Genomic DNA, 16,550 nt, shown 5'->3' with positions numbered 1-16,550 from the left:
ATAATAGAGCATTATAGAGTATATATACATTTGTCTTTATACAAAAATAGTTAGCTCTCAACATCATAAAATAAAACTTTTTAAAATAAAGTATCATAGTAAAGTAAAGTATCAAAGTAAAGTAAAAGTATCAATAAACATCAAAATAAAACTGTATTGGTACATATGAAATACAAAATAAAGTGAAGAATAATTTAATTTTCTAAGCAATGCCTTCAGATAAAAAAGATTTAATCAGATAAAGAATTATCAAACACATAGATACTTGAATAAATATATCCAGCCCTAATGATAAAAAAAAAATTGGTATACCTCAGAAAAGGCAGCAGATGTTCCAACTTGTCCAAATGCATATTTATAAATTCCAGGAGGAATGATAGCTTGTTTAGCTATAAAACAAATCGACTTGATTAAATAATTTTAGATATTAAAAGCAACCAATTTAGCACTGGAAATTATATTACAAATATCAACCAATAACTAAATTTGTAAATATTTGAACCAAGAATCAATAACTTTAAAATGGATTGATTCCATTCACTTCTTTTAATAAGTTCTTGATTGTATTCTCTGAATACTTGAAAATGTTCATGCATTATTATTAAGTCAAAAATAGGGCTAAATATAGTGTAAAATGTAAGACTATAAAATTCTAGAATATCTATATATTTGCAAAGAAAAGTGTGCCACTTCATTATTAATCATGTCCACTCAATTTTGAATTAAGGCGTAAAAACCAGAACAGAACACTAAAAGACATTAAATAACTAATCATAATGCATGATTTACTTATTTTTGCTTAAAAATTTCTATCACAATGTTAATTGTTACATTCAGCATAAATTTATAATAGAAGCATAGAATTTACCACATTAGCTTTTGAATTAAATGCTAAAGATTCCCTCACTACGCACTCATTGTGGAATACTTATAAAGACAAGAATTCAAGTAAATCTATTGATTTTAATTTTAAATTTTAAAAATTCCAATAATAAGATTCTTACATTTTTCTACAAATGGCACAAGTTTTGAAACATGATTTGGATCCAAATCACCATTGATGACATAACAGGCTCCATTTGCTAAGTAATGCTGTTTATAGAACTGATTTTTCCACAGATGACCGCAAGTCTAAAAAAAAAAGGTTAAACATTAAAAAAGAGAGATCTTTATATGACGATCCATGGTCAAATTATCAATATGAAAGACTGAATATTTAGAATGTTGCACATTTCGAAACAGCTAAGTAGAAAAGTCCCTTTTTTACAAATCATATAATAAAATGCAATAGTTCTAGATATCAGAATTTCTAGGTATACTTTCGCATATAACGTAGTAACCGATCATCATAATTATAGCTACAATAGATTGAATTATTTAATATAAATTTTTTATCACTATTGCAAAAAATATTATGAATTGTAAGAAAAGCAGATAAAATTTCTTCTCAGAGCATGAAATAGATTCTACTATTGTAAAATGAACTTTACTAGCAAAGTAGGATTCAAGAAATTAGGAAGAACAGCGTGAGTCACATTCTAGATTTATGAACAAAAATGTTTGTAATAAGGGCATAAACATTTTCAACCATGATACTAAATTTTATGGCAAATATAATGCCTAAAATTAGCCACACAACAATAACTATACTCTGTTTCACCCTAACTTGGCAGTATTGTAAAGGGTAGAAAATGTGACGCTCCGCGTTGGGAAAAAGTTCCCCATCAATTCTGACTTTAAAATAGTTAAAATGCGCAGAAATTTATCAAATAATATCATTAATTACAGAAATCCTTTTTATCAGTATGTATTTAAAATTATTCTCAAATTAGAAGTGCTTATCTGTTAAGTATTTTGTCAATAAAGCGAACGAATAAAACTAAAAGATTGACATAATGAATTCCACTTTGGCTAGAACCGGTCTTCAAGGTCAAATATTTGGCGCGCTTTCCTTTTACGTCTCCGACAACTCAGCTTCATTCAGTTCGCAACCATTATCATCTTTCGTAGTTTTTAATTCACGCTTTTTTACCAGCTGATATTTTTGATACTATTAATCACATTAGTAGCTATTAGTTTTGATTGTTGAATATTTATTCGATTCGTCATTTCTATTCACTTCTAAAATGCCTGAAAAAGAGAAAGTGTTATCACCGACTACGCTGTGCACACCTTCAAGACGAGTGAAATCAACAAAAAGTGCAGCATGCAGAAACATAAATGTTTATTCTCGACTTCGAGAAAACCCTCAAGATTCTATCAATCAAATTGATAAAGTTTCGCACCTTACGGGTGTTTCGCAATGAACAGTTTCTCCTTTTGAAAAAAAGAAATAAAGGATCCAGTCCTCTAAGTACTCCTGGAAAGAAGCGCCCAGGCTCAGTAGGCAAACATTCAGGTCTTGTAAAATATGATGATTTTACATTATCCTGTATTCGACGAAAAATCCATGCATTTTTTCGTAGAAATGAGATTCCAACATTAGATAAAGTTTTAAAAGATGTGAACGATGATACAGATATCTTTTCGAAAAACATTAGCTGAACTACGCTTTACAGAATATTGAAAGATTTAGTGTTTTCTTTGGAGAAACGATATGAAATAACTTTAATGATTTATTAAAATAATGTATCAATAATATGGAAAAAATAAGGAAACAATTAATTCTCCGATAAAGTAATAATATAATAAAGTAAATAAATATTTACTATTTGGCGAAAAATTTGCGAGATAAAGTTTCGCCAACGATCTGCATTTCTAGTAACTTTGTACTTTAAAGTAACCCAGTTCCCCTGACAACGACCGTAATTCGGCATGCCTAGAATATACACTACTGCCAAGTTAGGGTGAAACAGAGTATAGCTTTATACCCTTGTAATCTTTTTTTCTCTCTCTCCTCCAAAGTAGATATTTTTAAATAAAAGCGAAGCATTTTATCCAAATAATTTTTTCAATTCAGTTAAGGTAAGGTTTCCCAAAGTACTCATCTTTTTAACAGATAAATTCGATTCCGCAAACAATATACATTGAGGTGATAAAAGTCATGGGATAGCAATATACAGAGAATAGTAGTATCGTATACAAAATGTATAAGTGCGTTGGCAGGCTTTCATTTGTATTCAAGTGATTCATGTGAAAAGGTTTCCGACGTGATTATGGCCGCATGATGGGAATTAACAGATTTTGAACGCAGAATGATAGCTGAAGCTAGATGCATCAGACATTCCATTCCAGAACTCTTTAAGGAATTCAGTATTCCGCGATCCACAATGCCAAGGGTATGCTGAGAATACCTAATTTCAGGCATAACCTCCCCCATGTATAACGAAATGGCTGACCGCCTGCACTTAATGACCTAGACCAGCGACGTATGCATAGAACTGTCAGTGTTAACAGACAATTAACACTGTATGAAATAACCGCAGGAATTAATGTAGAACCAGCAACGGACGTATCCATTAGGACAGCGTGGCGATATTTGGCTTTTATTGGCTATGGTAGTAGAAGACCAACTTGTGTCTTCACTAACAGTATGACATCGGCTGCAACGTCTCTCCTGGGCTCATGACTATATCGATTGGGCCCTAGACGATTGGAATGCGTCAGGGTAACCTTAGTATAGGTACCTGGGTACCGCCTGGGTACGACATATGAGTCACGATTACAGTTGGTAAGAGCTAATGGTAGGGTTCGAGAGCGGCGCAGATCCCACGAAGCCATGAGTTCAAGTTTTCAACAAGGCACTATGCAAACAGGTGGTGGCTCCAGAATGGTGTGGGCTGTTTTTAACATGAAATTGACAAGGTCCACTGATCCAACTCAAACGATCATTGAATGGAAATGATTATGTTGAGTCATGTTCAGATATTTGGAGACCACTTGCAATCACTCATGGACTTCATGTACCCAAACAATGATGGAATTTTTATGGATGATAATACGGCATGTCACCGGGTCACAACTGTTCGCAATTGGTTTGAACATTCTGGACAATTCCATTTAAAGGCCACTTAGATCAAACAGCATGAATTCCATACACATTTATGGGTCCTAATCGAAAGATCAGTTCATGCACAAAATCCTGCACCGGCACACTTTCGCGATTATGGACGTCTAGAGGAAGCACGATTCAATATTTCTGCAGGGAACTTCCAACGACTTGTTGAACCCATGCTACGTCGAATTGCTGCATTTCGCCGGAAAAAAGGAGGTCCGACAAGTTATTAGGACGTACCCAATGACTTATCATCCGAGTGTACAGTGAAATAGCATATTGTTCTCTTCCGTAAAACAATGAATTCGTATGCTAAAGTAAAAAAAAAAAAAAATGCCTCATTATTACGCGCAAGATTTAATGCTTTCACATAGTTCTTTTAGTTTTAGTTTCACTTTTTTTTAGACAGCTTTTTAAAAAAAAAAGTGACAACTCATAATTAACAAATGCAATTACAATTAACATGTTAGAACGAGTATAAATTAATCCGAAAATGCATGGCGCATATAATGCGATTTTCTATAACGCAAAGCGTATTCCCTGCAATATCCGTGAGTTCACTGTATGTATGCAGCTGTATGGAGGATTAAAAAATTATCATCATTCATTAATGTATAACATATACGGAACTTTTCCGTGGCTTTTTACCAACCCATATTTCTTCCAAACAATAAGCTATTTTCAATATGAAGTTATCCGATTATGTTGTAAAAGTTCTTTTTTCTGAAAAGTTCGAAATTTTTTAATAATCTAAAAATGAAATTCAAACTTCATAGATTCTAAAAGAGTGTTTTTAATATATGTAAAATTGAATAGCTGTTTAATACACAATATAGCTGTTTAATACACAATATATAAAAATGAAACTAGAAATAATGATATTTTCAACCGAAAGTGAATATTTTAACTGGAATATTCTCCAAAAATACCACTTGAAATGTTCATTTCAACTTTCTACTTATCCAGCCACAGTTTGCTTATTTTGGGCAAGTCTGTTAAGAAAGCAGAGAAACGGCATTTTTTCTAGAGTATTTAAATGAAAATGTGCAAGTACAGTTTTTAAACGGATTTTCAGAGGAATGACTATTTCGCTATGATTGGAACGGAAAACTTATGATTTGATTTATAATCTCAAAATAATCTCAATCAATTCAATAAAATTTTATGAAATGTGACCTGCAATACCTGTGAGGATGTAATAAACCACAGATTTTAAAATAGCTATATTTAATCATGTTCCACAGCCACTTTCAATACGAAACATAAAGCGATTTTGGCAACAAAAAAAATCATTAACGCCAACTTCAACTCGGAGAACTTTGTACTCGGGGAAGAACGATTAGACAACGTGTCTGCCTACATCGCTACACAAAAGTAAAAGTGACAGAAATCTTTCCCTTCGCTAATTTTACTGAGAAATTCTGATAGGGATTTCTTTGACAATTGTTGACTTAGGAAAGGGAATCTAAGGTATATTTTAAAAAATGCCGTAGAACGCGTGTTGGAAAGAATTAAATAAAAATAGGGATTTGAATCAGGAAACAAGAGAAAATTTTAGAATTAAGTCACAACAGCTAATTTAAGATAATAATTAAGAAATTAATTAGGATTTAAATTAATTTAAGATAAATCATTATACCTACAAACATTACATATTATATATATATATATATATATATATATATATATATATATATATTCCCTTCATGAACCTTTACGGTTACTTCACACCATAAAAAGATTTTTTTTAATTATTTTTTTCTAATTCTTCTCCGAAACTAGTGGGATACCTTAAGAACTGAACCATTACAAAAAAAAAAAAAAAAAAAAAAAAAAAAAATCTTACTACTATATCGTTTCGAGCAGAATTCTGAAGAACATCTAAGCTGACACCAAGCCACATACCATCTTTCTTATCATAATAAGAAAACTCACTATTCCTGTTGTCTGTTTGAGTGTTGCCTAGAATAAAATAATTAAAGTTAAAAAATCGCAAACATTGAAAAAAATTATTCTTATACATAATTAGAATTATAGCAAGCTTAATATTTAATATAAAGAAGCAGATTAATCCTCCCCACATAGTAACTTTTGTTTTAAAGGTATAATGTTTTTAAAACTCAATTTTAATAATGAAACGATAACACTTCACTCGAATAACGAAAAATTAGAACTATTATTGAAAATAAATGTAAGCTAACTAGCTGAAGATCTCAGTTACGAGGTTTTATGATACTGAAGGGAGGGGGGAGGTGGATAAGCTACAACTTTCTGGTCCGAAAACAAACTGAAAATACTTAGATCTAATCAAACCTTCACAAATGCATAACATTACATTTAAATTACGCATTCTCAACTTTAAAAATGTAATATCAAGGATAATGTAGAATTTTTTTACGATGATATTTAGCAAATTCAGAAAAATGTAACCTTTATCTTTTTTTATTTCTTTTCTATGATTTTGCTCCGTAAGAGAACAAAGTTCCACATCGCATGCAATACGAGTGAAAAATAGAGATATAAGTCTAATTTAAATTGCTTTTAGAACATATGACTGAATAAAAGATAGCGACATTCTGAGTCTGATAATAGATTTTTTCCCCCTTCTCTCTCCGAAGCAACAATGCGATGACAAATTGCTCAAATTATTAAAATGCATTGGCACAAGGAATATCATTAAAAAGAAAAAAAAAACCAGATGCCTGAATATAGGCTCAACTTACCTTTTTTGTCCAAAACTACTTCCCGGCATTCTCGATTCTTCGATATTTCACATTGATATAGAACACCAGGTTGATAGAGTTGATCTATTAGCACAGACGAATTCGCACGAGGAGCACCAACAAGAGCCCTGGAATATATAAAGAAAAGTTAAGTCGATGTTTCGATATATCAAATTATCACACTACAGATAAAACAAAAAGAAGAATAATTCCTTCCTTACTTTCCAAATACTTTTATTATGCAAGATGCATATTTTTTTAAAAACCACTTTCTAGAAATTTATTTCTTTGTATACCAACAATATTACGTCACACAATTCGTGCAAATATGTACAAAGCATTCATGTTGAAGAGCGTTTAAAAACTACTTTGCGTTAAGTAAACGTTTCTACTAATATCTAGTTTAAGACATAAGCAGCAAAATATATGCAACAAAGAATTCGTTTTTCGTTTTACATTTATAGAACAGTAACAAGTAAAAAAAAAAAAAAAAAAAAAACGACCGTAAGCCATATAAACTTTTTTCGGGAAGTTTAAATTCTCTGAAATGCTTTGAGACTACAGAATATGGTCTTTTAGATGTTGTAATATTGTATTTATGTTATTCGAAAATTGATGCTAACATTTCAGTCAAATGCGTAAACGCCAAAGATATAAATACATAACCCTACAAAAATACAGTCAATTTTAATCATCATAAAATATGAACTTATAAGTTTTAATTCCAATGCTAACAATAATTTAAAAAATTACGCCTGCTTTTATATTAATGACTATTCAAACTTAAATATTAATAATAACGAAATAGTAGATATTAAGAACAATACCAAGAACAAGGATATCCATATTTGCAGGCCAGATCCATAGATCTCCAAACATAATGCCCTCAGGATAAATCCTCGATAATTAAATTCGGTGTTGATAAAAATAGGTGATGAAGGTTTACTTCAAGCTAACTTTACATGTTAAATACAAAAATTATAAGAAATAACTTTGCTTGAATAAAAAGTCAAAAAAAAAAAATGCAAAGAAGAAAAGACGATCAGCTGATATCATTTCCGGCTTTTAATTTATGCAGGTGCATGAAACAACTCAACTTCATTTCACAATTCCAACAGCTGATTTGAACACCGGAAATTTGACAGTTATTTGAAAATTCATTGTTTCTTGTATCGTATTCATTTCGTAAGTATTAATAATTGTTTAATTAATTTGATTAGGTTATTCAAACACTGCACTGTAGATACTGTGATAATAGTATTTTATTTCTGGTGAAAATTTTCCTCCGGTTACATATTAGATTTCTAATGAAATTCTGTTCGGATGATTGTTCGGAATCTAACAATAATTCTTCGAAAAATTTAAGAGTTTATATGAAATGAATTCATCATATGAAAATTTCTTAATTATTTCGTTAACAGTCGAACTTTATTTGAGGAATTGAAAAAATAGTAATCCTCGCGAAAGTGAAAACGAAAGCTTACAGTATATCTACAATGAATGCGGAAAACTGAAAATAATAATCTCCAGCTGTGTATGTTTCAAAATCTTGCCGTATAGTTAAATATGCTATTAAATTAAAGATGATGTAAAATCTCATTAGTAATGGGAAAGTTGAAAATATTTTTCTTAACGTTTATTTTTCTAATGTATGGATTTATAATGAGATTATCACTTATGAAATGGGCACCAAATTTTAACTATCAACACTTTCTGTTTCAATTAGAAAACTTATGATATACAAGTGGAACTATTGAAAAGTGGAGTTTCTTTTATATATAATAATACCTTTAACTTAAAAATACCTTTTAAGTTTTACAGAAACAAAATTACCTAATTTATTACAACTTAAATTTTAGTTCATTATTGTTTTGTGATTGGGTTGATGGAAACTGTAGGATTCCTATGAAATTTCACACAACTACCTTTAAAGCATAAAATAAATTTGTAAATAATTTAAATAAAAAAATTGGTTATTTTTTTTAAAAAGAAATACTTTATAGTAATAAAGATTTTACTAAACAATTTTTGTAATTAAAATGAAAGTTTAATGTAAAAAAGGGAAAGATTCTCATCTCATAAAATATAATCAAGGATATTGCCAGTGATCTGATGAACTAATAACTGTCAGCTCAGAAAATCCCTTATGTTTCAGACAATCTACATTTTCACTATGAAAGATGTTTACAAATTATATATGTGTGCATATTTTTCTGTATTGCTCCTAGAAGTTAAAAAAAATTGACTCTGTCTTCAATCACAATTGAATTTAATTATTTTTGTTACATATTGATTAAGAATCTAACAAATGAACTAGTTAAATATATCTATTTTGAATGGTTTAAAACATTTTCATAATCACTGAATTTCTAAGTTTGCAATTCAAGGTTTGATACTGAACAATAAAAAATATTGTAGTGTGTAAAAAACAATATGTTAAAAATTCTTGTAATAATTATCTTCTATAAGCAATTTTCTAAATTAGTAAAAGTGTTCTTTCTTTTTTGATTTCAGAATAGAAAATTTTGTAATTTTGACCATTTATGATTAAAAATTTTACTATAGAGTTTTAAGTTTTTGTAACAGAAGCTATATTTCAAAGATGTGCTTTCTAATTAAGATTTTTAGTTTACAGATGTGAAATGTTATGAAACTATGCATACTTTATTTATAAAGTTGTGGTGAAAGTCAAAATAAAAAGCACTAGATTTTTATTTTAATAAACTTTTCTTAAATTACAATTTTCTACAAACTTATTAAATAAGAAAAGCTTTCATAATCAGTCATTTGATTTTACATATTTGCACTTGGCACTTATTTTCATATGAAAAAGAAATTCTTCCAGCCTGTCTGTAGTTATTGACAACTCAAACATTTAAAATTGAATGACATAATCTTCTCTACATATCTTTGGGTTATAGAAAAAGCTTCATAAACTTAGATAATTTTTATTTTTAGCTTTTATTATCACTTATGATTAATAAAAGTTCAAATGCAAGAATATCAATTATTTTTGTATTATACTAAATTCTATTCAAGCATTTTAAAATCCATTTAGATTATATTCAGGTTTATCTACATAAATAATGATACATTTCCTACCTTTCAACATATCGTTCAACTCCAGTTACTATAAACTCCTGTAATAATTTAATTTTGTACACATAATGAAATATAAAATTGAACAATTACATATCATTTTATCACATTATGATTATTAAAGAGTGTTAAAAGATAATAGATATCAAATCAGAAGTATCATCAGTAGATATCAAATAAAATTATACATAGGTAAACTTTGTTTTGTATTTGACAATTGCACATTTGATAAAATAAAGATATTATTATTATTAAAGATACCTAGCTAGAAGTATTGTACTTTTGAATTCTTAGTGTATTTCTTTAAAAGTCACACTATACCCAAAACTAGAAAATACTACCTTTAAAAATTTATCATTTCGGTAAATATTTTTTCACCTCGAAATAGATTTGAAAACATGAACTGTTTTAGTTTAAAAGTCTTATTGATAAGACTAAAAAAAACTACAGCTGAATGAATGAAATGAGATGGAAATACAATTCAAAATTATCAATATATTTAGGTGTGGTGAAAAGTATTTAATATAATGAAAAAAAATTCAGTAATTTAACATAAATTCCCCACTTTCCTCTATTTTAATATGGTCAAATAGGCCAAATAATTCTATTTTAAACACTAAGGTTGAGCTTTCAAATACTTTTTCATTCTTTTTAATTCATCACAATAAAACATTTTACTGCTTTATTTTTATTTATTATTGAAAAAAGGATCTGTAAAGACATTACAAGACCCTATTTTAAATAACCCTTTCTTGAGTAATGTAGATATAGTTCAGCAAATCATTAGAATTTTACTTCCCATTCCAAATCAGGCATCCTTAGTAAGATGGATAGAATTGCTCTAGGATTCCAAGAGAAAATAAGAAAAATAACCCCAATAGAGATCAAAGATCTTCTCATCAAATTACTTGGAGGGTGAAAAAAATGACTTTCCTTTTTCTTCATCAAAATTCCTGCTGTAAAATGCTTAAATTTTCCTATAGACTGTAATTAAAAGGTGGATCTTGTTTTCTCACCATCACTGAAAAAGTACATCTATTAAGAAAAGGAAAAATATCACAAAACTTAACTAAATTTACTACTTTCTAGGGGTGTTTTCTATCAACAAAGTTTTAAGAATGGCAGAAAAGGGAGAACCCAGTAGTTCAGGAAACAGGGTAGAAAATGAAGAACCCAGTAGCTCAAAAAATGAGGCAGTAAATGAAGAACCTAGTACCTCGAGTTGGACAGAAAAGGGAGATCCTAGCACCTCGAGAAGTTGGACAGAAAAGGGAGAACCTAGCACCTCGAGAAGTTGGACAGAAAAGGGAGAACCTAGCACCTCGAGAAGTTGGACAGAAAAGGGAGAACCTAGCACCTCGAGAAGTTGGGCAGAAAAGGGAGAACCAAGCACCTCAAGAAGTTGGGCAGAAAAGGGAGAACCTAGCACCTCAAGAAGTTGGGCAGAAAAGGGAGAACCTAGTACCTCAAGAATTTGGGCAGGAAAGGATTGGGCTAGCAAGGAGTGGGTTAGAAAGTCAAAAATTTGGGCAAAAAAGAGAGAACCCAGAAGCTCAAGTTGGGCAGAAAAGGGAGAAACGAGCAGCAGCTCAAAAAATTGGATGGAGAGCAGCAGCTCAAACCCCAGAGAGCCCAGAAGCTCAAGAAATCAGAGTGAGGACCTTAGTGAAATTTGGTTTCGTGCTAAAGTAAAAGCTTTGATTCCTCTTCTCCAAGACAACCATGTTGAGGATCCAGATGGTGAGAGAATCCAACCAAAAAGGAAGGGTAATCTAACCAAACAACAAACTTATAATGAAATCTCAACTGATGATGATAGTGAGGGCAACGAAGAAACCAGAGGAAAGAGAAAGGGTCGCGGTCGCGGCCGTGGTCGCGGTCATGGTGGCAAACCATTGAGAAAAGTTGAAACGCGAAAAGTTGGAACGCGATGGAACAAGAATTTAACATTTGAAGAACTTGAGGAAGAAGAACTTGAAAGGATAGAGAAAGAGGGTGATGAGAATGAAAGTTATTTTACAGCTCGGGTTCCTCCGTCCAAATACCCAGAAAAACATTACTGTAATGTCTGTGGATTTACAGCTCCCTATACTTGTATTCAATGTGGTATTCGTTTCTGCTCTGTTAAATGTTATAAAATGCACAAAGACACTAGATGCTTGAAATATTTACGCTGAAATGTTCATTCAAAAGTTTTTCATTTCATTCAATTTTTATTTGGTGTTATATTGTCTCGTATGTGTACTTATATACTGCAAAATATTTCAATAACTTGTTAATCCTATGCATGCTAATTCCAAAAAAGATTCATTCTCTTTCAATATTAATAATGATTACTAATTTAGTAATTTCACAATATAAAATTCTTATTATTAAAAAATTTATCTATTAAGAAATTCTTGAATGTTTGGAAAATACTCTTTACAATTTCCTTGTTTATACAAGTCTTAGTAATTTAATATATGCATTCAGCTCATGTTCTTATTAAGTCTGTTAACAGAATCAGTCAAATCGCATTCATTAGGAAATTTCACTAGATATCAACTTATACAAAAAAAAAAAAAAAATTAAACATTTTACTAAGTTTTTATAATAAAAGCAATCTTTTTTTTTTAGCATTAAAAAAATATATATTTGTTGAAAGTTTGGGTAAAAAAGCAAAGATTATAAATAATTTGTATTCTACATTTGCTAGCAAATATGCTATAATTTTAAGGAGAAGAAAGATAAGTAATTCAGTCTAAATAATTGTATGATTAGTTCAATATTAAATATCAAATTATAAATTGTCAAAATCTATTTTCATAGTAAATGAATAACAAAACTAAGCTACAATTATTTATTCTAAAAGTGTTCCTAATGTGCAGTTAAACTCCTTGGTACTTAAAATATTTTGCAAGGTGCTTAAGAATCTCAACATTTTTATATAAAGATTGCCTTATTTTATTTTGGAATTTTCCTTTTATTGATTTGCACATATTTCTTCAATATTTTAAAGATATATTTAAATTGAACACTGTTTAATTATTCAGCATTTTGTTTCATTCTTTTATGTTGGTGTACTGTTGCAACTTGTGTTTAAGTATCTTTCCTTCAATTTTAATGCTCTTAAAGTTTGTCAATGTTTTAAATGTTAGCTCGCCAAAGTTTTGTTTGTTTGCATGCTTTTTGGTTCCTGTTAGTTTTAAGTTGATGCTTTTGTAACGCCTTTGGTATTGTCTAATGCTTGTGTTGATGTAATTTGTTAGCTTAAAATAAAATGCAATGCTTTATGTGCAATAAGGTATCATTAATTTCCAATTAATACATTAAGTTTTCAGTTCAGTTTAAAATGTTCTTTTGATGATATATTTTTATTTTCATGCTTTAATTTTAATCTCCAACAAGCAATTAGTTCCTTAACTATACCAAACTGGAATTTATTGTCTATGGTAATAAAAAATATAAAAAGAGTAAATGAATTATATGCAAAACACTTTCTTCATCACTTGAAAGTACATTAAAAATTTTTCAGTGTAATTATTTTTCTATATGCTACATGTTTGCATAGTAGATCTGAATACATTTTTAAATGCCATTCCTATATTATATATATATATATATGTAGAGAGAGAGAAAGATCTAAATTTTGATAATTCCTTGCATTTTCTTAAGTGCTAATTATATTATATATATAGACAAATATTCCTTTAAGAAATAATTATCTAGTTTAAAATATTGAATTTCTTTATATATATTTAAATTGAACAATCAGTATTATGTGTTCTAAGTGACTTTCAAGTACTCTTTATAAAAACTAATTTATTTTCCACTCTCCCCCCACTTGGATCTTTGTGCATACTATATGTTATGGCTTATCACAAATTTATGATTTTTTCTATAATTTATGCTTTGACAGCTAGAAACATCAGCTGAATTGGGAATAGTGAAGAAAATTTTAATGAACAAAAAGTTCATAATGAAATTTAATGCAGAGTTAGGTAAGATACAGAGACACAAAGAGCAAACAAGACAGCTATTTATACCTTTTGGACATGAAAAAATAATATATTTTCCCTTTAAAATTTTCCAATTCTTTAAAATTTGAAAGTAAAAATTACTAAATTATGTATATTGTATACAAGGCCAATAATGGAATTTGTTTTCAGAGAGTGCAGAAGACTTTGAAATACATAGCTAAAGAGGATAAAAACAAACTATATTCAAATGAAAACATAATTTTGTAATCAACATAATCATATGAACCACTTTTTTTTTTAAGAGGATGAATGGCATAAAATTTAATTGGTGTCAAGTGCTACTTGTATATTTGTTTAACACAACTAGGAAATATATTAACTTTTCTAGAATGAAGAAATTGTATTTGTTACTTGAATCAAGACTGATAAAGTAGATATGTGGCAACTGCTAAAATGAATTAATATTATTCTATCATCAAATTTTATTCATAGTACCATTTTTGAACAAATAATCTTTTCAAATTAATAAAATAACTAAACAGAATGAATTATTTCCTTACTCTTTCTAAATCGTGAGATTTATTTTCAGATAGTTAAAACATTATAAGAAGTGATCAAGATTATTAAATATATGAAGAACTTTATATTTCAAAATTTACAAATTCCCATTTTCATAAACCTTAGCCTAAACACTTGCTGGAAGCAATGTACTGTTTAGTTATACTACTGATTTGCTGTTTAAAAGTAAAATATAATTTAAATGCAAGATATTTTTATTCACTTTAGAGCAATTTTTTAAAAAATAATAAAAATACCATCACATATATTTTATAATTGAATTCAATAAAGATTAATAGTGTTATTTTCATACATAAATTATAATGATATTTTTAAAAAACTAAATTTGCACTAGCTTTGTAGTAAATTTGCAAAGTATTCTCAAGGTCAAATTTTTTTTAATAACTCAAATATACTAATATTAAAATAAATTGCATACTGTACTAATGCATTAGAATTTTAACATTTTATGGAAAGAAAGATTTAAAAGCTCACTGTATAATTATTCTAAGATTTTCAACAAGTATTTTCATGGCTTTTTTCAAATGAAAGATCATAATTTGAAAAATATTCTTACAGTATGCATTATTCTAGTACATTCAGAAGAAAACTGTTTAAGAAGGATATTCTCTAAAATTCACAACAACCTAATGGCTATATATTGTGTTATGTTTGAAGTATGAAAATTATGCATAAAGTCTAGTTTTCAGAAAAAATCAATTTTAGTTTTCATTTCAATAATTTTATTACAAACTATATTATAAAAATCTTTAAAATGCTCTACATTTGCAAACTGTACCTTCATTTAGGTCTGATTAAATTATTTTCTTCTTTCATTCAACTTATTTTCTGTTAGTTTTTTCAAAAAGAAGTGAATTTATTCTAAACACATCTCATTCCAAACAACAATTACAATTGATGTTATTCATTTTATTTACCTTTGCAGATGAAGTTTTAATAAGGTTAAGTTAAGTGAAGTGAAGGTTGAACACTTCAAAACCATGTTTCCAGTTAAACCAAAAAAGGATTCTAATTTAAAAGAACTCAGAATTATTTTCCTATTTAAAAGAACTTAGGACAACATAATGATAAAATAATGTTGCAAAGAATCTGAAAATTATATATATTCTGTTCTACACAATGGAACTGTCAATGGTAATTTGATTTACTCACAGTAGAAACAGATTTGTCAGCATTATCTAAATGCTGGCTATTTGAAACAATACGTTTTGATATACCTGTTTCCTTTGAAATTCTTTTTGTGAATTCGACTCTTTTTCTGGAATTAATTAATTAAGGTATATTACTGGATACACAATACTGGATTGTAATAAAGAAAACAGGGAAATATATCACAAAACAACGTTCGAAACAAGGTAAACAAAATAATGTTGCCAAGTTAAGTAAAGAAATAAACACTAGCCGCTAAATCACAACACGGTTGTGGATTGGATGGGCGAATCTATTTTATTGGTAGGTAAGTCCGGTTATCATACGCAACCGTGTTGCTGATTTCTCCCGCAGCTATGTTGTTGGATAAGCCTTAAAGCCTAATCGAGGGTTGAGGGAATCTTACTACATTTAAAAGGCAGATTGGGTTTTTTATTGTTTTGTTTTAAAACCTATTATTTAGATCTCCACATCTGTGTTTGCTTTATTTTTTTCGAATAATAGAATTCAAGTTATGTAATTTTTTTAATAGAAATACTGCATCCAAAAATGAAACCGCATATTTTCCATCACTTTATCAAATAAACGCTACTCAAAATTAGGAATTAATTTATAATTTGCTCTAAGCGTTCATTTTTATCTGTATCAGAATACTTTAGTGAATGTTTCCAAAACAATTTTAAAATAAAAAATGAATTAATATTTAATCAGCGACATAATTTTTTTTATTAAAATTATACAATTAAAAAAACATGAATAATGCAAATATTTATTATAACGAAATTTGTTGCAATTAAATATATCTGTAGCTAGACAGATGCAAATATGTCTCTTGCCACATGCAAATAACTTTAAATCTAACCTTGTTATTATCTAAATAATAAAATAAAATGTATCTAAAATCACACATGTAATACATTTGACGCAATAAAATATAAAATATTAATTATTACTTATCGTACATTGTGCTAGCATATTAAGTCACATTTATAAACATTAGCCCAGTTGATTTGTATGTTCTCTGAAGATACCTAACTGTTTTTGATT

The 16,550-nt window shown here is 28.9% G+C and overlaps 1 protein-coding gene across 2 annotated transcripts in view; it reads right to left on the bottom strand.

Annotated features, from left to right (window-relative positions):
* LOC129961045 (integrin alpha-9-like) overlaps nucleotides 1–16,550 on the bottom strand; it is a 75,781-nt gene that overhangs the window by 24,973 nt on the left and 34,258 nt on the right. The window contains exons 1-5 of one of the 2 annotated variants that reach the window (XM_056074843.1): nucleotides 15,572–15,717; nucleotides 6,718–6,845; nucleotides 5,841–5,956; nucleotides 1,005–1,131; nucleotides 313–389 (exon numbers count right to left, since the gene is read on the bottom strand). In XM_056074843.1, coding sequence (XP_055930818.1) covers nucleotides 313–389; nucleotides 1,005–1,131; nucleotides 5,841–5,897 — 261 coding nt within the window. In that variant the 5' untranslated portion in view covers nucleotides 5,898–5,956; nucleotides 6,718–6,845; nucleotides 15,572–15,717. Of the gene's footprint in view, nucleotides 1–312; nucleotides 390–1,004; nucleotides 1,132–5,840; nucleotides 5,957–6,717; nucleotides 6,846–15,571; nucleotides 15,718–16,550 lie in introns of those variants that run through there. The other variant, XM_056074842.1, reaches the window with a different exon arrangement.

This window comes from Argiope bruennichi, chromosome X2 (assembly GCF_947563725.1).
Source record: "Argiope bruennichi chromosome X2, qqArgBrue1.1, whole genome shotgun sequence".
NCBI classification, from domain to species: domain Eukaryota; kingdom Metazoa; phylum Arthropoda; class Arachnida; order Araneae; family Araneidae; genus Argiope; species Argiope bruennichi.
The sequence above is the reverse complement of the archived record's forward strand: the minus strand, read 5'-3'. Positions and strand labels throughout refer to the sequence as shown.